Source organism: Phyllostomus discolor, chromosome 11, assembly GCF_004126475.2.
Source record: "Phyllostomus discolor isolate MPI-MPIP mPhyDis1 chromosome 11, mPhyDis1.pri.v3, whole genome shotgun sequence".
In the NCBI taxonomy this organism is placed as follows: Eukaryota; Metazoa; Chordata; class Mammalia; order Chiroptera; family Phyllostomidae; genus Phyllostomus; species Phyllostomus discolor.
The window spans coordinates 19,968,647-19,992,497 of record NC_040913.2 but is presented as its reverse complement, the minus strand read 5'-3'; the positions used below and the strand labels follow the sequence as shown (position 1 = coordinate 19,992,497).

Genomic DNA, 23,851 nt, shown 5'->3' with positions numbered 1-23,851 from the left:
GGAGGGAACAACCATTTAATAACAATTGTTAACTTAATGTATGACAAGCAGTTAGAAAAATGCCTGGCACATTCACAGTGTTATATACATTTTTCTATATTCATTATTTTATAGGGATAAGTGCCCTTTTCTGACAGGTTGTTTCATTGGATCCAACACATAGAAAAAGCACTGTCCTGTGTCAGGAGACAGGGTCAGCCAACACTTCCCTGTCTGGGAGTGCTGTCAGACACCGCTAACTAACCATGGCACTCTCCCCGGGAAGTCCGAATCTGTCCTACAAACCTCATGGTATCTCCAGGGCAGCCAGCACTCAGCAGGACCAACCAAAAATACCATGTGCCATCCCAGGCCTAGGAGCGCATGCTCCAAACAGACCTCAGGAACTCCGACACTCACAGTGAAATAGGCGTGGTGGAGTCAAGTTATGCTAAGTATGCTCAAGGCTTCCTAGTTCAAGGCCCGAGTGAAACCAAGGCCAAACCTATTTGGCCACCTCCACACCCATGCACATTCTTGACTGACCTCTTCACACTCTGAAATTCTTAACTTGAGGCATATTTTTTGCTGAATGCCTTTTTAGTGATAAGGTCTGAATTTTCCCCGAGCATTTAGAACTAGCTCTTTTTTGGAATCAAAGATTTGGTTCCAAATAAAAGGACACTGGTGTGGTTTAGTGGTGTGGGTTCCTGGTACGAAAAATAAGAGAAACCCTCAATTATGCACAGAAATAATTGCTTAAAAGCTCAGAAGACTTAAATGCAGTGCATTTTACTTCATTACCTGGTAAAAACTTATTTTTCTGGTTCTATATTTTATGAAGAAGAGAACCATACATTTAAACATTCCCTATAATGGAAGTCACTACCTGTCCCTACAAGTCAGCTCTGAAACTGTGTTAGCCCTTCATTTGGCCAAATGAATGCTGAATATAACTTTTAATTTATTTTTTTAGTTCAGCCACATCATACCTTGGTGTTTTAATTTTGTCATCTGTAGTATTAACATCCAGCCTCAATCCAGCCAACATTTATGGGCATTGCAGAAATTTAGAACATATTCCTATCATATTTTGCACACATAAAATTCCATAAAAAGGCTGAATAAACATACACACACGTATGCATGTTACTTTGAAGGACATTTTCCGTTTTGGATTTTCGAATCCTTCAGCCGAAAATAAGGGTGCCTTAAAGAGCTGATGTCCTAGTTCACAGTGGCTGCACACTGCAACTTCTGTGACTTCCAATCTGAATCTTTCTACTTCTTGTTATAGTCACTTCTGTGACTATAGTTCAGCTGAACTGTCATTTTCAGGAGCTGTCTTAAAGCTGGGAGGATGGGTTGATTGCTGGTGTGACAGATTAATAAAGATGACCCAGGAAATTCTAATTACCCGGCTTCTCTCAGCAATGCTCCAGATGTGCTGAGCCCCTTTATGGCCTCTGCGGCCGTGACGGAAGGTGTGTTCCAGAACCTGTGTGTTAGGACCCCCCTCCCGCGCTGTTCCTTCCTCACCAGAAGCAGGTGCTGAGTTTCTGTTCAGGGGCAGGTGGAGTCTGCTGCTGCCCCTCAGATGGGAAAGAAGTTTTAAGCATTCTTTCCACATTATTGTGCATGGAGAAATAATCAAAGGATTGGAATTCTTATATTTCAGAATATATTTTCCCTCTGAGAGTTTTACAAAACACTCCCTGTGTAGAATTTGTGGAACAGACTCCTCTCACATTTTCTGATCTCAGGGTTCCAAAGGACTTTTCTGTCTTTAAGGATCTTGGTTCCTCTGAGTGATGTACTTCCTGTGGGTATATCTGTACCCCAGCCTTTGGGTACCATGAGCAGATAGAAATTTCCCCTACCATGAGTTTTTTCTTTTTTCTTTTCCAAAAAGAATCCAAAATGGGTTGGGTACTATGCCACCTTATCAGTGATATAGTTGTGTGTGTGTTATTGATAGCAGTTAAAAGAGCAATAACAGCAACACTTTTTTTTTTATTTGTCTGGGTGTTTTTTTGGCCAAACAAGGCCATAAATTATAGGAAGAATTCACCAAACAAAGATGGTGGGTCCGTGAGAGAGCCTGTTTTAATTGAATTGGTATTTATACAAGGTGACACCCTGTTTCACACCACCCACATCCTCCCTGCCTGAATGACTCAGACACTGAGGGAGAAGCCTCTGACTGTTCATTAACACAGTCAGGTGGAGGTGGAAACCAGACTCAGTCAACTCCAGGCACACACATCGCTTTCAGCTGGACCCACCTGGGGAATCGCTGTCGGCTGTTCAGACAAAAAGTCCTGGTTTTCTGCTCAAGAGAGGTGAGTTGAATTATATCTGCAAACATAAGGATGTCTGCTTTCACCTGCATAACTTTCTCTGTTTTCTAAGCAAATGATGAAAATGAGAACTTACTGTATTAACTTTGTCTTTTTTCCAGTTAACATTTTGACAGCTTCCAATGGGCTGTTCTGCTTGTTGACAGCTCATTACTCCTTCTTGTGATTTAGATCCCCTTGTTCTCAACTCCCTGGCAGTTTTACACATCTGCAGGCATCACAGAAATACCTGGGAGCCTTTTCGAGTTTCTGTTTGGGAGCTGTCAGCCAGAGAGTCCCATCCCGCCTAAGAGAGTAAATTCTTTCAGTCACAGGACCAGCACCCGCTGGTCTATTTTCTCAAGTGACTATAAAAACATTTTTTAAAAAAGGATCTCCCTGTTTCTACAGATGATGCTTGTAGTGAAGTGATGAAACCTATTGTTTTATAGATAGTAAGTTCTATCTGGGGGGTTTCGACTGCTAGAAACATTACACGTCACGGAGCTGTGGGAGAGGTGCCAGACGCATTCCCCATCCTCTCTGTTTTCCCCATTAAGAAAGTCACACAGTTTGCATTAATGTGCCAAGGAATGAAGCAGGTTGGGGTTAAACGGGGTGTGTGGTTTCACAGGGATTTGTGTGCATGGTCAGCTTCTCTACGTCATGCATGGGGGCAGTTTTCAACTTCTATTCATATCCTCATCCTGAAAAACCAGTTTTAGAAGCCCTTTGATAAGAATAGAAAAGTTATTTTCATCAGGCTTTCCTTTATAAATAATAGCTAAATTGACTTGTCTGACGTATTTTTTTCTTCGCCGTCTCCATTCGTGATGCAGAGCTGCAGGAATCAAATGCAGGGGCCACTTGAAATTTGCAACTAGCAGCTCTATGTCCTTCAGAGAGGCACCTCCCACAGTGTCACCAGGCTCTCCCTTAAGCTCTAGAGTTGTCATCACTTCCCTTGCTGACCAGGTCACATCTGTCTCAGGAGGGCCTGGGGCTCAGTCCCCGAAGGTTTACTGAAGAATTTTGTAACTTGGCTTTCAAACATTTATAGTGATCAGAGAGCTAAAGTTTAACATTTGTGAATTATAATTTTACTTTGCATGAAACATGATAAAATTTAAAACTGACTTTCACTTCCACAGTTTATAACACAGATATAGTCTTTCTGGTATTTGCTGTACCAGTGTTTCAAGCATTGAAAAATCAATTTGAGAAAACTGAGATATGACATCAGAACAAATTTTAGTAAAACATTTGCTTGATTCTAAATGTCAGGATAGAAAGAGAATGGAGATAAACAGGCCAGGAATTTTATTAAAATTTCAGCTTTATGTAAATCTCAGATCCAGCTGACATAATTTTCAGTTAGAAAAGGCATGGGGTCTTCTAGTCTAACTCATGAATTTTCTAGATGAGGACAACAAAACATAAATGTTAAGCAGCTAGTCAAGATCACAGTAAAAGAACCAGAATGAGAAGCCAGGTCACCTACCTTACTTTTGTCTTATTAAATTTCCTCGGTGATTTTTCAAATTTCTTTTGCATTGAATAAGTAGTAGCAATAACTGAACTTTTTTCTGGTTTTGTAAATGGACTACAAATGATATAGAAATGAGAACCCAGCGACACTTGAAAATTTATTACAGGGTGCATGGTATGACTAAGATATAATGAGGTATATTTTTAATTTCTGGCTTATGGAGTCCATCTTGTTATTTGTCATGTTGATGAGGTTTTAATCTCAGGAACTGTTAGCCCCTCTGTAGGAAGGTAATGCCTTTTATTTCTTTTTCTTGCCTAATTGCTGTGGCTAGGACTTCCAATACTATGTTGAGTAAAAGTAGTGAGAGTGGAAAATGTAGACAACTGTACAACATTTTAAAAAATAGAGGGTAAAAAATAAAGTAGTGAGAGAAGGCATCTTTGTCTTGTTCCTGATTATATAGGAAATTCAGCTTTTCACCTTAGGGTGTGATGTAAGCCATCATTTTGTCATATATATATATATGACAAAGATATATATATATATATCTTTTATTATGTTAAGGTATGCTCTGTCTGTACCCACTTGATGAGAGGTTTTTATCACATGGGGGCTCAAATTTTGCATCTATTAAGATAATCAGGTGATTTTTATCCTTCATTTTGTCAATATGGTATATCACATTGACTGATTTGCAAATGGAGAAGCATCTTTGCATCCCTGGAATAAACCCCACTTTATTATGGTGTTGATCCTTTTATTGTATTGTTGATTTTGGTTTGCTAATATTTTGTTGAGCTTTTTGCAGTTATATCTTCAGGGACAGTGTTATTTATTTGTAATTTCATTTTCTTGGAGTGTTTTTGTCTCGTTTTTGTGTCAGGGTAATGCTGACCTCATAAAATGAGTTTGAAAGAGTTCCTTCCTCCTCTGTTTTTTGAAAGAGTTTGTGATGGATTGATATTAATTCTTCTTTGCATGTTTGGTAGAGTTTCCCAGTGAAGCTGTCTGGTCCTTGACTTTTGTTTGTTGGGAGGTTTTTGATTAACCACAGGAATTTGGAATGCAATACCTGAGAGGTTTATTTTTCTGGTGACTTTATAAACAAAACAGAGGATGTGTTTTGAATGACTGAACTCATACTGTGGAATAAATCGCATGTAATCATATTATTCACTAAGCAGTAAACTAAAGAAAACGTGATTTAGCTGATAATGTCACCATGATTTTGCCATTAACTTAAAATGTTCTTTAAGAAGGAAATGATAAAATCCTTGGCCAGCAGTCCAAGGTAAATCTTTGTTGGTTTCATACAGCTTGTCTGCTGATATCCTGCTTCTAGGCCCTTTGTTGATTTCTTTTCCCTTGCTGAAAACTTTGAAATAAGGGTTTTACATGTTAATTGCTGCATATCTATCTGCAATTGTTAAGTTCACTTTTTAATCAAAAGTCTTTATCACATATGTCTAAGTATTTCTAGTTTATTATAAAAATTCACGAGATTTTAGAATTTAGGAAAGATCTTTTCACAAGTGGATGCTTTGTCAAGTTACAACTACATTTACTAAGTTTGCATTTTATATTGGTTGCTATACTTTTTAGAGATATAAATCATCCTTTTATTGTGATCATTAATTGGAAGAATGCACTTTATAGCTATCCATTAAAGACAACTGGCTTACTTGTAGACATGGGAACACATTTGAGTCCCGAATAGTCATTGTAATTGTATGCTTGAAAGTTCTAAACATCTAAATCATTTATTCTGTGTTTCTAGACCCAATTTCTCTGGCCTAAAATGTGATTATGTTTGCTTTATATGGAACCTTTGGGGGAAAGCAGCGAACAATAAACCACACTTTCAAACTGGGATACACACATCTGAGAGACTATGGCAATGTTCCAGAAAAGCACAGAAGCCACAAGATAAGCATTGTACATCTACATTGAGAGTTAATTTTACTTAATTTTTATTTTTTATTGTTGTTCAATTGCAGTTGTCCCCATTCCCCCCCCCCATTGCTCTCCCCTGCCTCCCCACCCCTCACATCCCACAGTCAGTCCTCCCCCCGCCCTATTGTCTGTGTTCATGGCTCCTTCACACTTACTTGCTCCTCGACTTGATCTTTCCCCTTCTTTCCAGCATTATCCCCTTCCCTCCTCTCCTCCGGTCACTGTCAGTTTGTTCTTTATTTCCATGTCTCTGGTTATATTTTTGCTTGTTTCTTTTGTTGATTATGTTCCACTTATAGGTGAGATCATATGGTATTTGTCTTTCACCACCTGACTTATTTCACTTAGCATAATGCTCTCCAGTTCCATCCATGCTGTAGTGAAGGGTAGGAGTTCCTTCTTTCTTTCTGCTGCATAGTATTCCATTGTGTAAATGTACCATAGTTTTTGATCCATTCATTTACTGATTGGCACTTGGCTGTTTCTAGCACTTGGCTATTGTAAGTAGTGCTACTATGAACATTGGGGTACATAGGTTCTTTTGAATTGGTGTTTCAGGATTCTTAGGGTATAATCCTAGCAGTGGAATTGCCAGGTCAGATGGCAGTTCCATTTCTATTTTTTTGAGGAAATTCCATAGTGTTTTCCATAGTGGTTGTACCAGTCTGCAATCCCACCAACAGTGCACTAGGGTTCCCTTTGCTCTGCAACCCCACTGGTACTTGTTATTTGTTGATTTGTTTATGATGGCCATTCTGACTGCTGTGAAACAGTATCTCATTGTGGCTTTAATTTGCACCTTTGTGATGGCTAGTGATGCTAAGCATCCTTTTATGTGTCTCTGGGCCCTCTGTATGTCCTCCTTAGAGAAGTCTGTTCCAGTCCTTTGCCCACTTCTTAACTGGGTTGAGTGTCTTCCTGGTGTGGAGTCCTGTGAGTTCTTTATATATTGTGGAGATTAAATCCTTGTCTGAAGTATCACTGGCAAATACATTTTCCCATATGGTTGGTTCCCTTTTCATTTTGCTAATGTTTTCTTTAGCTGTGCAGAAGCTTTTTAATTTGATGAAGTCCCATTTGTTTATTCTTTCCTTTATGTCCCTTGCTCTAGGGGACCTATCAGTGAAAATATACTGTGTGGGATAGCTGAAATTTTCCTGCCTGTGTTTTCCTCTAGGAATTTTGTGATATCATGACTTATATTAGTTAATTTTAGTTAAAACATTTTTCAAAAACCCACTCACCTGACACTCTGCCCTCTTCCCTGCTCCTTCCCAGCATACTCTCTTTTGTCTTAGTTAACAGTTCGAAAGGATTAAATCCACGTCCACCTGCCATGGATTTAATCACAACCCCACTTTAGCCAAGGGTAGCTTGCATGATTCTGCTTGTCTCATAGCACCAACACATAAAGAGAAAATTTCAGGTTCTTAATGAATGATGTATAAACACATACATATCATATGACATCATATAACCCATTGTATTATTATTTCTTTCATAGTAGCACAAAGAAATGTAAAACATCAAGAAAAAAAATCTCTGCAAGAAAAATGTGGTGCTCAGATGAAGAAAATAAAAGTATTTACTGTAAAATCTCCTTTGAGCACTGTTCCTGGATGGGCAAATTGAGTAGCACAAATGTCAGCTCTCCCTAAACCATTACATAGGACTCATGCAATTCTAATAAAAAGTTCCAATAGAATATGTATCCCAACATTTGGGAACCAGACAAAATGATTTTCAAGTTTATCTGAAAGAAATGAATGAGTGAAAATAGCTGATAGAATTTCCGCAAAGAAAATTAATTAGGGAATGTTTGTTTAGATATTAAAGTATATTATTAAAAAAGTAATTAACAGATTTCTTGAATAGAAATGACAACTACAGAGCATATTCTAGACTATATTAGAGTTTAATGCATGGAAAATGAATTATATATCAATGAGCACCAACCATGACCAAAGTAAACCCACATAGGTTAGAGAAAAAAAGTGTAAACATATAATTAATCTCACTTGTCCAACAAAATATTCCTCTGAAACTGATTATGTGCCAGATGCTATGATAAACTTTTGAAATACAACTGGGGAGAAGACAGTCTTGGTTATGTTCTCAAGATTTACATGTATGTGTGTGTGTTGGGGATGAGGGAAGAATACTCAGTCAGACAAACAGGCAGTCAGTATGGAAATGTTATAAGGAAGGACCCCTTGCCCTTTGAATACTTAGTAGGGCCCTTAACTCCACCTGGGCAGGAAGGCATGGGACAGGTTGGGATGATATCACTGAATACTTCCAGGAGAATATCTAATGCATGACTTCATATACTAGTCTTTCCTGAAAAAAAATTACACAGTGAACAGAGTATTCTAGACACACGCCATAGAGTGAGCTCAATAGCTTAAAGGTGATGAAAAGGATGGAGCCCTCAAGGAATTGTAATGACTCACTGTAGCTGAATGAAGTTGGAATTGAGTGAGGAATGGGAAGTTGGAAGAATTAAGGCTGTAGAGTGTGCACTTGTAAGCCGTAAAACTTCTAAAACTTCTAAAACTTGTAAGCCATATTAACTATTTGGATTTTATTCTGACTGAAACAGAGCACCACTGAAGAGTTTTAAGGTGATAATGGGTTAGAAGAGAGCAAATCTAGAGATCGGAAATGTAGCTGGGAAGCTCTTAAAACAGTAAGATTATGGTAACTTGAACTGGTGTTTTGAAAGTAAAAAGTAATTCAATCCAGAGATATGTAGAAGTAGAGTTGTAGGACTTGGTGACTTCGTGGATTTTGAGGTCAGAAAGTTGCATGAATGGGCTACAGGGATCGTTAAGGACTAGAAGAGTCCATAAGACAGGGAATGCAAAATAGAAAGCTGCCAATCAAAAGGAAAATCACAATTAGAAGCTCAATGAAAACCTGGAAAAATAATGGATGAGTATCTCTGATAAAGAAAATATTAAGAAATCCATAATAATAACCAATGGGTAATTTACAAAATAAGAAACAACCAATAAAATTAGAGAAAACACAATTGAAGCACAAAAAATGTCATCTATTAAATTATTAAACAGATTAATAAGTGATGATTCAAACTCTTGGCAAATGTATGGACACTCATATGTTGCTGGTGGATTATAAATTTGTGTAAGGTTTATGGAAAGAAATTTGACAATAGGGACCAAGAACATTTTAAAAGTTATACCCCTTGGCAAGTAATTTAACCTTTAAGGATCTGTTCAAAGAAAACAATCAGAAAGATATTCAATGATTTTTGTATGGTTTTGTTGCAGAAAAATAGAAAACTTACATTATATTGATAAGTAGACCCATAAGATGAAATACTCTACAGTTGCAAAAGAAATAATTTTTAAGTGGCATTTGAAAAACGTGTAACTGTAGCACCTAATAGGCACAATGATTGATGAAAAGTGTCTAATTTTTTCTTCGTACTTTCTTGTATTTTCCACATTCTCTTTAATAAGCATGCATGACTAATATAATGAGAAAGACATAAAATTGCTTATATATAAAATTGAGATAATAAATGACCACATGACAGAGATGTTGTGAATATGAAATATGATAAAGTATTTAAGGTAACTAACAGGGTTTTGGCCCATGGTACATGGTCAAGTTTGGGTCTTCACTCATTTAACAAATATTCTCAGTTAGAACTGGCAATAACCTGTGAGTGGCTCTGGTGATAGGTCATTCTTATTAGATAGTATTCTTATTAATGAATATTAGGCCAGTGTTTTTCTCAAATGAAACAGATCAGTGTCTCACAGAGTGGCATACTTTATGTTTATACCGAATGTTATCATTCTGCAGGAAAGATAACTGGTGGGAACAAGGGCGGGTGAGGGTTTTTTATCAAAAATAAAAACCAACAGTAAGAAAATCTTGTGGTTGGTGGGTATCAGGCTCTAGACCTCTGGCTAGCTAAAAGATTTCATCTGTGCTACATTCTGAACTTTTTCATCACCAGTGAGCAGGTTTCCCAATGTTAAACTCAGATTGTGAGGCCATGTGACTAAAGAAATAGTCAGTTTACAACCATTACGAGACACAAGATGGCAGAGGAGTAAGTGGAAGCTACAATAACTTCCTTCCAGGACCAATCTGGAATTCAACTTAACAATCACTGCAGCAGGCTAAATGTGTCTGCCAACCTGATTATTTTCCATTTCTTTCTCCACTGCACATTTAGAATAAACATGGTCCATTAATTTAAATGGGCTTGTTGATATTTACACTTCATGAAACCCTGTTTGTTTCCTCCTTAGGTAGTATTTCATGTTCTTTTAGGTAATAAGTAGTTGTTTGATGCTTTGTTTTATTTATCATTTAGAAGATAACGCTTCTTTTTTTGTATGTGCACTTTATTTGTTAAATTATATTTTGATTATGCTATTACAGTTGTCCTTATTTTTCCCCTTTTGTCCCCACTAAGTACCCCCAGTCCTTCAGACAATCCTCCCACCATTGTTCATGTCCATAGGCCATGCATATAAGTTCTCCAGCTACTCTGTTTCCTATACTGTACTTTACATCCCCATGGCTATTCTGCAACTACCTATTTGTGCTTCTTAATCCCCTCACCTCTTCACCCATTCCCCCACAACCCTCTCCCATCTGCCAACCATCAAAACACTTTCTGTATCCATGATTCTATCTCTGCTCTTCTTGTTTGCTTAGTTTGTTTTTTAGATTCAATTATTGATAGATTTGTGAGGGTTTTTTTTTTTTTTGCCATTTTATTGTTCATAGTTTTGATCTTATTCTTTTTCTTAAAAAAGTCCCTTTAACATTTCATATATTATTGGTTTGGTGATGATCAACTCTAGTTTTTTTCTTGTCTGGGAAGCTGTTTATCTGCCTTTCAATTTGAACTGATATTTTTGCTAGGTAGAGCAATCTTGGCTGTGAGTCCCTGTTTTTCATGACTTGGACTATTTCTTGCCAATCCCTTCTAGCCTGCAGTTTCTTTTGAGAAATCAGCTGATAATCTTATGGGAACTCCTTTGTAAGTAATTATGTGTTTTTCTGTTGCTGCTTTTAAGATTCTCTCTTTATCTTTAACCTTTGACATTTTAATTATGATGTGTCTTGGAGTGGGCCTCTTTGCATCTATCTTGTTTGGGACTCTGTGCTTCCTGGACTTGCTCATCTATTTCCTTCACCAAATTAAGGAAGGTTTTCTTTTTTTTTTTCCAAACAAATATCCAGTTTCTTTCTCTTTCTCTTCTTCTGGCATCCCTATGACGAGAATGCTGAACCTTTTGAAGTTGTCTCAGAGGCTGCTTATACTATTCTCATTTTTTTAGATTCTTTTTTTTTCTTCTTGTTCTGATTGATTGTCTTTTGCTTCTTTACATTCCATATCATTGATTTGATTCTTGGCTTCATCCACTCTACTGTTGTTTACCTGTAGATTATTCTTTATTTCAATTAGTGTCTCCTTTGTTTCTGACTGGATCTTTTTATGCTGTTGAGGTCCTCACTAAGTTCCTTGAGCATCCTTATAAACAGTGTTATAAACTTTGCATCTGGTAGATTCTTTATCTCCATTTTATTTAGCTCTTTTTCTGGAGTTTTGATCTGTTTGTTCATTTGGGCCATGTTTCTTTGTCTCCTCATTTTGACAGGTTCTATTTGACAGGTTCTCCTCTATTTGACAGGTTTGTACTAGGTAGAGCTGCTTTGACTCTGTGTCTTGGTAGCATAGCCTAATGTAGTAGATGTCCTGTTGGGTCCAGTGGCATAGCCTCCCCTATCACCCATGCTGAGTACTCAAGGTGTGCCCTTTCTGTTGGCTGAGTATATCTTCCTTTGTAGTTGAGCCTTGGATGCTGTTGGCAGATCAATGGGAGGAATTTACCTGGGCCCATCAGCTGCAAGGATCGGCTGTGACATTTACCACCAATCTCACCCTCTGTGGCAGATCAGCTGTGTAGGGGAAGGGTGGTGGGGCTCCTACTTGGTCTGTAGCTGCCTACTGCATGCACCAGCTCTGGGGTCCCAGGTGGTGTAGGCTAATGTCATACCCCACTGTGTTTTACCCAGGGCCACCCTACCTAAGCTATAATTCAATTTGAGATGGCTGCTACTTGTGCTGGGATTGGAGATTCCCAGGCAAAGCCAAGCTGTGAATCTAGGCTGGCTGCTGCTAGTGCCAAGTCTGGGGCTCACTGAGGCTAGCTGTTGCTTGGTCTAGAGGATTTATGAAGTTGTAAAGCATGAGCCAAGACAAGCCATTCATATGGAAAAGCAGCTTGGGTGGTATGGAATTTCTGGAGATCTCCAAGGTAGGTCAAACAGTGTTAGCCAAGTTGATGGAGTCTAGATATGGCACCAGCTTGCCAGCTGTGTGGGGGCATAGTTTAGAAAAGGAACAATGGTGTCTGCTTGCCTTGATGCTAGACACTTCAGTCTCTCCCTATATACCACTGGTGCCTTTCAAGCTGCTAGGGTAAGTGCTGGAGCTCAGAGGGAGTGAGTCTGAGTAGGTGAGTCTGTGTGTGGGTTCAATAAGAGGAACTGCTTGGGGCTCCAGCAGTTTCTCCACTGACTCAATCTCACTGGTTTTTATAACCAGGAATTGTGAGGACTTATCTTCCTGTCACTGAAACCCTGGGCTGGGGGGTCTGGTGTGGAGATGGGGATGGGGTTCCTTGCTCCTAAGCTATCTCTCCTGAATTTGTATCCACCACATGTGCATGTAGGATCAGCCAGTTCTACGTCTGTGCCTTTCCTGCCAGTCTTGATGATACGGTTTCTTTAATTCTGTAGTTGCCAGACTTCCATTTGACTCAATTTATGATGGTTCTGAGTGATGGTTGTTCTGTATGTTAGGTGTAATTTTGATGTGGTGGTGCAAAGAGGTGAGCCATGTCTGCCTGTGCTGCCATCTTGACTGGAAGTCTTGATAATGCTTCTGTCTATTGGTTTGTAATTATTGCATCCCACGTATTCTTCTATTGAAAAATGGTTTAATAGAATTTGTCCTTTTGAAGTTTCTCAGGAGTTTTCCCTATTACAGGTGATTTCTAAGATGGAAACGCTAGTAGTTATGGCACTATTATTGGGCTGTGAAACCCTCAAGACTTTTCATACACAAAGGTGAATTCCACCAGGGTGTGTACATATGCCATTTCCTGGACATTTTTGCTGTATTTCTTTCCTAATTTTCTGTTAGCTTTTTAATATTTTCTATCACTATGAAGATTTTCCCTAGGTGACTATTTATATTTGTTTTTTTATTAAGACATTAATTCACGTAAGTTTACTAGAGACTTGATAAATCGATTAGAAAATTTTGGGGCAGTTACAATATTCAATTATCACTCTGTGCTGATCTCATGAGACTTTGGTAAAACAATCAAAGAAAGTCTGCTCCAGGTCTCACTCTTGGTTGAGGCCCATCATGAATCTGTACTGCAAAGGGAATGTCATTCTTCTCACCCTTTCTTTTAGTCTGGTAACTTTGTACCTGTTCGCTCTTTTATGTTTCCTGGGCTTCTGAGACAGGAACTTTGGTGTCAGGCTGACTTGGGTTAGAATCCCAAAGGTGCACTAGCTATGTAACCTCAGGCAAACTACTCCTCCTAAAACCTCCTTCCAGAAAGAACCAGTTTTACCCACTTCCAGCTCCTCCCCTGCTCTTCTACAAAAGGAGTCTGACTTCATTGAAACCATTGGTCATAAAGTGTCACTTAGGTATGCAGTGAGAATAATAACACTGTCACCTTTAAAGCCTGTGTGAGTCTTACATGAAACAGCACATGTAAGTTTTAGCTCAGGCAGCTGAGACTACCACATGGTCCAAAATATCAAGAGTCAGAATAGGATTCTCTTTCTTGTTTTTTCCTCATCCTCTATTTTGTTCATTTATTTTTGTTTTATTTTTTTCCTTTTCTGTCCTACTTTTTCTATTCTCTCTTTTTTTGGTCCCACTCAATTCCAGTTTCTTTGCTTATATCATCTTTCTTAAGAGAAAGTTAGCAGGGAATGGTACAAATAATATTATACGGCAAATCAAGAGACATTTTGTCCTTAGGTGGGAAGGGAACAGTGAGACTACAAAGGTTTTGTGTCACGAGGACCCAAAAGATGAAGAATAAGATTGTAGTTTAGCTGGGAGGTGGCCCAGGGAATCCTTGGAGCTGGGACAAGAGGAAACTGGACTAGGACTGGGCTATAGGAATAGCAGATTACCTAATGGACCTCTATATGGTCCCAGGGAAGCACTATTTATTACTAAAAAGAGAAATGTAGTGAAGGAAGTTGAGAACAATCACAAGGGGATAAAGAAAAGCCCAATAGAAGACAATTTTAAAAATAGGAGATGTTTTAGAGTTTCAAATACATCCAAAGAGAACTAAGAAAGTTGCGTGATTCAGAACTTTAGATGAGTGGTTTCATCTAAAACTTAAAGACAGATGTCTTTGGGCAGAAGCTGTAGGCCAGAAGTGGGCCGGAAGTTGAAAAGGATTTTTTTCCCCTTTATTCTCATTGACTTTGACATCATGATTTCACATCAGAGTTTCCAACTTGTGTATTAATGCTTTTTTAAAGGGAAAGAAGGTTTTTGTAGTTTCCAGCAAAACGGAGGCACACAGCTTCCACATATATTTGCCATAATATTCCACAATAAAGCACAGTTGCTGGCGTCTGCCACTGTTAGTCATATGCAATGGTAACAGTTTTTGGAGGGGCCAAGATCAGAGTTTCCTTTTTCTTGTGAGAAGTTAAAAACTTCATTAGAATGAAAATGAATGGTCACACTAGGAAATCAGCCCAGTTGGCTGAACTAAGACTGGTAAGGTGTCATTATTTGGGTGTTGAGTAGATTTGAAACTCAGGATAACCTCAGTCCCTAAGTAAGTAATTCCTTTAAAGAATGTAAAATTAATATTTAGCTGCACATATTTTTTATACTACCAAATTAAGAGGTTTGTAGTCTCTAATCCACTCTATGAAAGGCTGTTTTTTTTAACAAAGGCATTATTCACAGAGACATATGTGGTTCATCCATTTATAATAACGAGAAATATTCAGGTATAAAAATACTGCTTTATATTCTGGGCAAGATGAAAAGAGTCCCATTGCAGTAACATTTCTGTGAAATTAGAGGTTGATGAATTAGGGGCTTGCGCTTCAGCACTTCTAGATTGGAGTCTCTAAACTTGTTCTGGGGCCCCCGAGGGGTTGACATGAGGAGATGGTTAGGGTGAAATGGCCGGTGGGTTCTAAGGAAAGAAAAGAAAGAAATCCAGAGCAGGTGGGGCCAACAGAGGTGGTACAGGAGACGGAGGAGAAACACACATAGATTTGAAGAGAAACATTTTACTTTCTACAATATTGGTCCCCTGCATTAAAAACTCCTGCATACTCATTCAACTCTGATCACCTAAAAATAGAATACGTGATAGTTTCCTTTCTCATTTACCTTCTGTCAATGAGTAGGAAAAAGTATGAAATATTATCAGGCTCTCTAGCAGGGTGACAGATCCTGGGAAGGATATAGTGTGAGGCTACTCATGGCTTCAGTGTGGTCGTGAGGGGGTGAGGCTCGAGGCTGAGCTGTCCAGGGATGATGCAGCGGTCATTCATTGCTGCTGTTCCTCCCAGCTACTCTCCCATTGCCTTCCACTTTCTGGGGCTCCAAGGTATTGACCATCTCACGTGGTTCTTTAGCCGACTTATAGTATGGTGTACAGAAAAGAGACTGTAGGGCTGTAGTCATCTACACCTAATCACTGTTCCTGGTTCTGCCATTTACTGTGTGACCTTGGGCAGGTTATTCAGCCTCTCTGAGTTTTGGGTTCCCATAACTAAATATAATAATTTATTTTCTCCTCACCTGGGAGAATTAAGTAAGATAACGTGCATCACACATGTGGCACAACCTGAAACATATAGTAGAGACTCAGCATGTAATCCCTGCTGGGAACATTGAACAAATAAACATATTTGCTAGAAATAGTATTTTACTAATAAATAAGTCACTAATATCTTATAATTTTTAGACTTTCTATTTGCTCCACAATAACTTCATAACAGGTAGAAAGGACATAGGCTTGAGTAACTGAAATGTGGAAATACAATCTCCTGAACAAGTTAGGAGGTTTGTTCTTCTCTTGCAAGGAGAAGTTCAGAGATCAATAATCCAGGACTATTGTGGCAGCTCTATGACACTGTCAAGGAGCCAGGCTCCTCCTAACCTCCTGCTCTGCCACTGTTAATATGTGACTTTAGTCCTTGGGGTCAGTTCATGGCCCCAGGTTGTCTGCACCTATCTTCTGCAGGGCATGCTAGTTTCAGAGCAGGGGAGGGTGAAGCTAAAAGGCCAGGGGACTTTCATGCAAGAGGCAACAAGATAATACAATTGGGAAAGCAAGTGGGTTTGTTGGAAACTATTCCTAGAAAATGTATCAGAGACTGGGGTGGAGCTAGAGAGGTGTTCTAGGATACCCAGGGCTATTGCTTGGCAGGGAGAGAGAGGTTAAGAGCCATGTGCTTGTCTGCAAGTCTCATCTCATTCGATCCCATTTTGTTAGGCCTTCTGGAGAATGCCTAGCTGCTAAAGGCATGAAACTATCAGACCTTCTCACAGGATGTTGGATCTGACTAGAGCCAGCCCTAGATATAAAGAGGAGATACATGCTTTTCTCTAGACAACTTTCTGCAGGAATTGCTGACAATCTGGAGTCTCTGGCATAGAGAAAAAATGATGAGTCTTGAGCTAGAAAGCCTCAGGTTGAGTCCCAGCTTTGCCACGCATCGTCAGCTACTCAAGCTGATTCTCCACTTCTGTGTCTGCACAGGAGGGATTATGTCACTCTTAAAATGCTGTTGTGGAAACTAAATGAGATCAAATATAAGTTACTATAAAATCATCTAAAGAGAGCATTGTCTGAACTCTCCTCCTTACCCAGCAGAGCCAAAGAGAAGAGGACTGAGGTGGGACACCATGGAAAATCTAAAAAACAACATCCATGTAGAATCATACATGTGTCATCTTTTACATCTGGCTTTCGTCATTTAGCATGTTTCAAGCTTCATCCATGTTGTAACATGTATCAGTCCTTCATCTTTATTGCGAAGTAATACCACTGTAGGGATATAACACGTGTTATGTATCCATTCTTTCCTTGGTGGGCATTTGGGCTCTTTTCATTTTTTGGCTATTTTAAGTAATGCTGCTGTGACCATTGGTGCACAAGTTTTTGTGTTGACATGTGACAAGGGAGTGTCAGGAAGGACACGAGAAGGCTGCTCTGTGCGGGTTTGCCTGCTGCAATAATGCCTTGGGAGACTGCCCCGGCTCTCCTGCTTCCAGGCACTGGGCCTCCCAGGGGGTGAGATGTCAGGAGTCACACAAGGAGCCGTGTATGGCACCTGCTGCCTACCTTCCCTCTCTCACTCTAATGCCAGGGGACCAGTCCGGACTTGCAAAGATCCGTGATGAGCATTACTTCTGGTTGCTGGAGAAGGAGTTGGCTTTCGTTTACAAACTAGATTCTGCTTCTTATAACCCTTCCCATGTTGGATACTCCCTCTGAGCTTCAGTTGTCTCATCTGAGAGGAGAAGGTAATGATAGCTGTCTTGCGGAGTTGATTCGAGACTGAGAGGCAATGTCTATGAGGTAAACTGTTCAGAGCAGGTGCTCAACTCATGGATGTGGACATTATTAGCAATTGCCCTGTGCAGTAGGACAATTGAAGACACAAGGGCATAGGTCAAAGACAGTGTGGCACAAAGTTCTTGGAATGACCTAGCTCCTATAAAAATGATTGCATGCCATTTCCCATAATTACTCTATTCATTTGAGAGGGCTGTCATAACAAAGCCTCAGACTGGGTGACCTAAACAACAGAAATCTGTAATCTCACAGTTTTGGAGACTAGAAGGCCAAGGTCAAGGTGTTGTCAAGTTTTGTTTCTCCTTGGCTTGCAGAGGGCCACCTTCTCTGTGTGTTCTTGTAGGGCCCTTTCTTTGTGCATGCACACCTCTGGTGTCTGTGTGTGTGTCCAAATGTCTGCCTCTTACTAGGATACAAGTCAGACTGGATTAGGGTCCATCCTAAAGGTCTCATTTAACTTAATCACTTCTTTAACAACATTATCTCCAAATACAGTCACATCCTAAAGTACTGAGGGTTAGGGCTTCAGCATGTGGCTTTTGGGGGTGATGCAGTTCAGCCCACAACAAGCATCTAGGGAGCACCTGCTCTGGGGATATAGGAGAGAAAGACTTCGGCCTCACCCACAGGAAATAGTCTTTTGGGAGAGGCAGACAAATCAGCAGATAATAATAAAATGCCTTTTCCCCCTTTATTCTACCCTGTGTCTCACTACTGAATTTGCCATCTCTGCAAATGTATCATCAAATATACATTCAGCACGTTGACCACCTCAAAGCCCAGTTTGATCAGCTATAAACCCTCCAGGTCTTTCACTTGTTCAGAGGAAAAGAATTTATCAGAGCCCAGTTTTAAAACAGGGAACACATTAGCCAAGAACTCAGAAAAGCCAGGCCTGACTGAGGCAAAATGAAGAGGTAGTTGAGACTAAAATTTGCCATTGGATGCTTCTTTATCTCTCTTTCTGCCAAAGTTTTAGCAACTTCCAAACACAGACATCCAGAGGCTCCCTGCTTGCCCAGGACCCAAATTCAAGGGTGCTCCACACCCCTGTGTCGCACACCCAACCACACCTCCCCTCTGTCTTGGCTCTCGGCTTTCTGAGGCAGTGGAGGAATGGAGTTAAGACTTACTGAGCACCTACTGTGTATTGGGCAATAATTAGACACTTTACGTGTCATCTAATTTGATATTCAAAACAGCTCTCTTTCATCAGGGGGATGAACTATATAACATACCCAAGGTGACACAGTCAGTAAACAGCATCTTTACATGCAGATCTAACGTCAGAAAGACCTTCGGACCCTCAGCCCTTAGTATAGTGAGCAGCTGCTGGTCTCTGTAAAGATAAAGCCTAGGCTGACTACACTGGTTGTTGGTCTTAGGTTGGGTCTCTTAGAAGCTGTGCCTGAGGGTGTCTGTGACTTACTGGGAGTGTGCTCTTGGGACAAGGGGGAAAGGGAAGCAAGAAGGGGAGGCGGGGAAAGGGGCTGAGCGGGCTGCACTCTCTGCTGGCCTAACTCAGCCGGACCCCTGGGTGAACTCTGGGGCGCAGACCACCTGCAGAACTGGCTCCACCTTGAGGCAAGAGAGTGACCTTTTTTATCCTGAGTCGGTCAGTCATCTGCTACAGGTTGTGGTGGCTAAGGGCCCTTCCCCAGAGCAGGTGCAGCCTGGACTTAAAGCCACGAAGCACCAGACTGGTCAAGGGGACCTGTCCTGGGCATCAGTAGCTTCCGTTTCTCACGTTCTACAGGGGAATTTACATTCTATAAAGGATTCTGGGGAAAACCATGCCTTGATCCAAAGGAATGTATCTTTACCACTTCAGGTCATATGACAGTTTACTGTAGGAGATACTTTTGCATCAGAGGGCAGGAGATGAAGGCTTTCAGGAACCCCGAGTTTTACCTATAAACAGCTGTTTGATGATAGTACCTTAAGTCCAAGTAGCATTTATTGTTGAACAAAATGATTTGGTGCACATTATTCATTGGCTCATGACAAAACCCTCATGGAGTCCACGGCAGGTTTCATGAGCCCCATCTGACAGGGAGACTAAATGCTCAGCACAGAACCTGGATGGGATAAAGCTGCACCTTGAACTTGCTTCTGACATGAGGTCTAACGCCCCTCCAACATTCCATAGACTGCCTGCTCGGATGAACTCTGCAGAAACATAATACCCCACCGAGGGTGACCAGACACCTCTGGTTGCCCAAGTGTTTTCCAGTTTTAAAACTGAAAGTCTCACATTAGGGGAAACCTGGAGGCTGAATTGCCCATCAAATAGAAAGGCAATGCCTAGGGCCCATGATACCATGAGGGGCCCACAAAAGGGTTCTAATATTAATTTCTTTTACTGGCAGAAGAAAAAATGAATAATGAATATAATAATAATGAATATATAATAGTGAAGCCAGCCTGGATTATTATTCGTCTTTATACTAACACAGTCAGAAATAAAACTTTTAAGTGTGTGTGTATATAAAGGAAATTTCTAAAAAGTTGGTATGTCCTGGTATGTTATCAGTCGAAATTCAAAAATGCATGTTACAGAAAAAAAAGAAAAAAAAAGGAAGAGAACCACGAAAGCGCCTAGGATTCACAGAGTCGTAACTCAGCCCTGGACACCCAGTCAGCACCCAGTCAGTTCCAGACAAACCGGGACTGCGGGCTGTCTTCACTCCTGCACAGCTCAGAAGTGGTGGAGAGCTAAGACACTCTGGGCTTTCCCAAGCAGCAGTTACTTATCATCAGCCGTGTTTCCCAGATCTGTGACTTCCATGCCTCCGGCTGCTTCCCTTCTGATCACGCACCAGCTGCCTGGGTTCCTGCTGGCTTCCCCGGAGGAGCCCCGTGCCCTCCTCAGGGTACTCTGCAAAATGTGCTCTCAGCTCCACGTCTTTTCATTGACCTGACCAGACGCTTATCTTACTCATCTCTTGTCCCCAGCTCCTGGCTCAGTGCCGGGCATGTCAGAGGCATTGAATAGATGGGTTAGCTGGTGGCCTGATTCAGCCAACTATTTGTTCTCTAACATCAGGGGCACTACACACTCTGGGCCTCAGTTCCTTCATCTGCAGAATGAACACAGCGGAAGAGATGAACTCGCGGGTCCTTAGGGGGCACTTTACGTCATGTGCTCATGATATCAGATCCGGTGACGGCGCCGATGCCATTGAAAAATGTGTCTTGTCAGCAGTGGAAGAGTCACTTGTAGATCGCTAGAGTCATTGTCGTGTTTCCCCTGCTCCTGTTTTTCTTTTAGATCTGTGCTGGAAGGCAGTATATCCAATTTTGCCTTAAGAAAAATGTCTCCCACAGGAAATGGCAATGTAGATGATATTTCCCTTACTCAGAACACTTAAAAATCTGGGGAAAACAACTCACAGGTCCTAATTATTTTATATAGATATTGAATGTTTAGAAGCAGCAGTCTAATGTAATTGCTAAAACTAGGCTGAAGAAAAAAGTGAGGCTGCAACAGCTTTTACTCACATAATTGCAATTCAAACATTTTTCAATTAAATCAGCAAAAATTGTTTTGTGTGTGACCTTTTATGTTTCTGACTCCTGTGAGATCAAAGAATTAAGTTATTTATAATCAAAAGCACCAGGCTCGGGTTGACTATTGTTTTACTAGGTGCCTTTAGAATAGCCCTGTGTGTATTTCTGAGGTGTATTTCTTCTCTGGGTAAAGTGGCCTCCCACCGAGCCCTGCCCTGGTTTATCCCAGGCCCAGGGTTCTACGTCCCCAGGTGCCAGCGGGGCCGCCTGAGCTGCATGGGCAGTTTCAGTTGGCAGCTGAGCAGCTGCACATTATCTTTGATGATGGGGTGTGGGATTTGTTTTTTCTTGCTGGTGCATCCTACTTTGAAACAGTACTGGACTTGCCAGCCTAGAAGACTGATGCTGGCCAATCAGATGTGCCTTTCGAGATTTCCAAGTTAACAAACCCACACTCACCTCCATGCCTTTACATCTCCCTTTCTGTTTTCATTTTTCTGTTGATAGCTATGACGAGCACTACTCGCGGGACCACACAGAGACAGCAGGGCTTTCTGGAGGTGAACAAAAGAAGGACTTTCTTACAGGATAGCAGCTGGATAAAGAGCCGCCCTGAGGAAGAAAGGTAAGACGGGGTGGAGTGGCTGGATGAGGAGAGAGAGAGCCAGTCTCTGTGTGGGAGGCCAATGGCCATCTAAAAATGGGATACTTTCATTGTAGAACACTGTCGCATGGCCTAACTTTTGGTAAGGTTTATTAAGCATAAATTGGTAGCATCAGATTTTCAAGAATATCGCTACCATTTCTAATGTCCACATACCAGAGAACAGGAGTCATCGGTGAGAGAAAACAGAGTTTCGTGGCTGTAACTGAACACACCTTGTGGTAGGGCGCTTCCCGCTGCACGATGGTCATGTCGGTGGAAACAAACACAGTCTGTATGATTGTACATTTAAAAATGTAATAACGATTTAAAATAATTTAAAATAAAATTACTTTATGCACAAGTGAAATCAATAAATTCATAACTTATTTTAGCCCCAACTAGCCGTATACCTGTAGGTAGTAGTAAATATGGTATTACTTTGCAAGGGGAAAGGCTCAACATTGAGAAAGTTTCATCTGCTTTGAGCATTATTTCAACTATGATTTTAGAGCTATGACCATGTCGCCTTTTTGCACACATAGATCCACAGTAGACGTTTGTCCAGCCCAGATGTCCATTTGTTATAAATTCTGTGTATACATACACACACATGTTCTGATTCCCTCTTTTGTGTTAGGCTTGATCCTGGGAACTTTACACATCGAGCATTACTAGATCTCACGGCAATCACACAAGTGGGTACTATATCCTCGTTACACAGATGGGAAATCTGAGGCTCCGAGAAGTTGAGTGGCTCGTCCAGTGACACACAGCTGTTAGGTGGTGGAGTAGAGATGTTAACGTGATCCTTGTCCTTCATGCTACCAATGGTTTCACTCCGGTCAGGGCAATTTTACCCCTTGGGGATGTTTGGCGAGGACACAAGAGACATTTTCAGTTGACATCCAGAGGGTAGATGCCAGTGTTACTGCTAAATGTCCTACAATTCACAGGGCACTTCCCAGAACAAAAAATGGTCAAATCCATAATGTCAGCAACACTGAAGTTTGGAAACTTCACCTCGTAAGATACTTACCTTAAATTTACTGCCAAACTGTCTGTGGGTGGTTATTTGAGAAGTGTACTTGTAACTGTTACATAAAAATGACTATTGATTTCTGTTATTAAATATTATATTAAGGGACTGTTGGGGGTGTTTGGGGACTCACACTTTCAGAGTTAACACTCCCGGACAACAATTGTCTCCTTCTGTGAAGCAACACTTCTTACTGCTGTCAGAGCCTAATGTGGCATTTCTGTGTTTTCATAGTGGCAGAGTGGTGTCAAATATAGAACATCAATTTTGGGTTGCAAATATTTGCACAGATGGGTAAAGATAGAGATGTCGAAGACAAATTACAGTTGGCAGGAATGGTGGTTTTATGCCTGGCATGCCTCCTTAAAAAGACCCGGGGAAGCCAGCGTGGATGGTATAACAGCTGCTGATGAAGGGGAGCTTGGCTCCGCCGCCTCCCCGACTCCCACTAGCTCAGTTCTGGGCGACGTGTTATAACTTCTCTTCAGGTGAAGGCATGTCCCATGGCTGCTACGCTCTCATAAGTTTAGGGAGGGATACCAAGGGAGATAGAAAAGTTCTCTTGGGATTTTTGAGGGTGTATATTTGCTGGAGCTGTTTCACTAACCCTTCTTTTTAATTGTCTACTTATAGCTTTTTATAGCTTTATGCTACATGGTTTCAGAGTGTTGAGTAACAGGAGTGGAGCAGAACCAGGAGAAATGTGGTATTTCAGGTTCGGTGAGGTTGACATGAAAGAGGTTCAGGCACTCACTCTCTGCCTTGGCTGAAGGCCAAAGACTCCACTACATGTTTTGACATTTCCTCCCATCGCCTGTACTTTCCGTCCTGCTGCAGAAAGGAGGAAGGACACGGCTGTGGGGGTTTCGGCCTGAAGGTCTTTTGCAGGGCTGACCGACAGGAAACGCAAAGGCTTGGAAGAAATCGATATAGATCCTAGACCCACCTCTGCCACTTGCTCACCTTTTTGCCTTAGGAAAGCCACAAAGTCGCTTTCCGTGCCTGTGAATCGGGTGTGACAGTGTCTTCCCTGCCTAATTCATAGGGTTATTTTAAAGGCCACACAGAGCAAAGTGCGTATTCTCATAGTTCAAAAACAAGCTAAGTCTCCTATGAGTAATCAACCTCTTTAACCACAGCTTTTGGTAATTATTTTCCTCCTCTCGTCAAGGAAAACGGTCAAGTCCATAAAATGAAGATGCCCAGACATAATGGGCTTCATTAAATTTAGAATGCTTTTATAGA

At 40.8% G+C, this 23,851-nt stretch overlaps 1 protein-coding gene across 5 annotated transcripts in view; it reads left to right on the top strand.

Annotated features, from left to right (window-relative positions):
- The first annotated feature begins 2,172 nt into the window (after nucleotides 1–2,172).
- The window catches only part of SCEL (sciellin), a 101,827-nt gene continuing 80,148 nt past the window's right edge, over nucleotides 2,173–23,851 (top strand). For 3 of the 5 annotated variants that reach the window (XM_036011255.1, XM_036011253.1, XM_036011252.1), the window contains exons 1-3: nucleotides 2,174–2,321; nucleotides 20,686–20,747; nucleotides 21,432–21,549. In XM_036011255.1, the coding sequence (XP_035867148.1) occupies nucleotides 20,729–20,747; nucleotides 21,432–21,549 (137 nt within the window). In that variant the 5' untranslated portion in view covers nucleotides 2,174–2,321; nucleotides 20,686–20,728. Of the gene's footprint in view, nucleotides 2,322–20,685; nucleotides 20,748–21,431; nucleotides 21,550–23,851 lie in introns of all 5 variants that reach the window. The other 2 variants (XM_036011256.1, XM_036011254.1) reach the window with 2 other exon arrangements.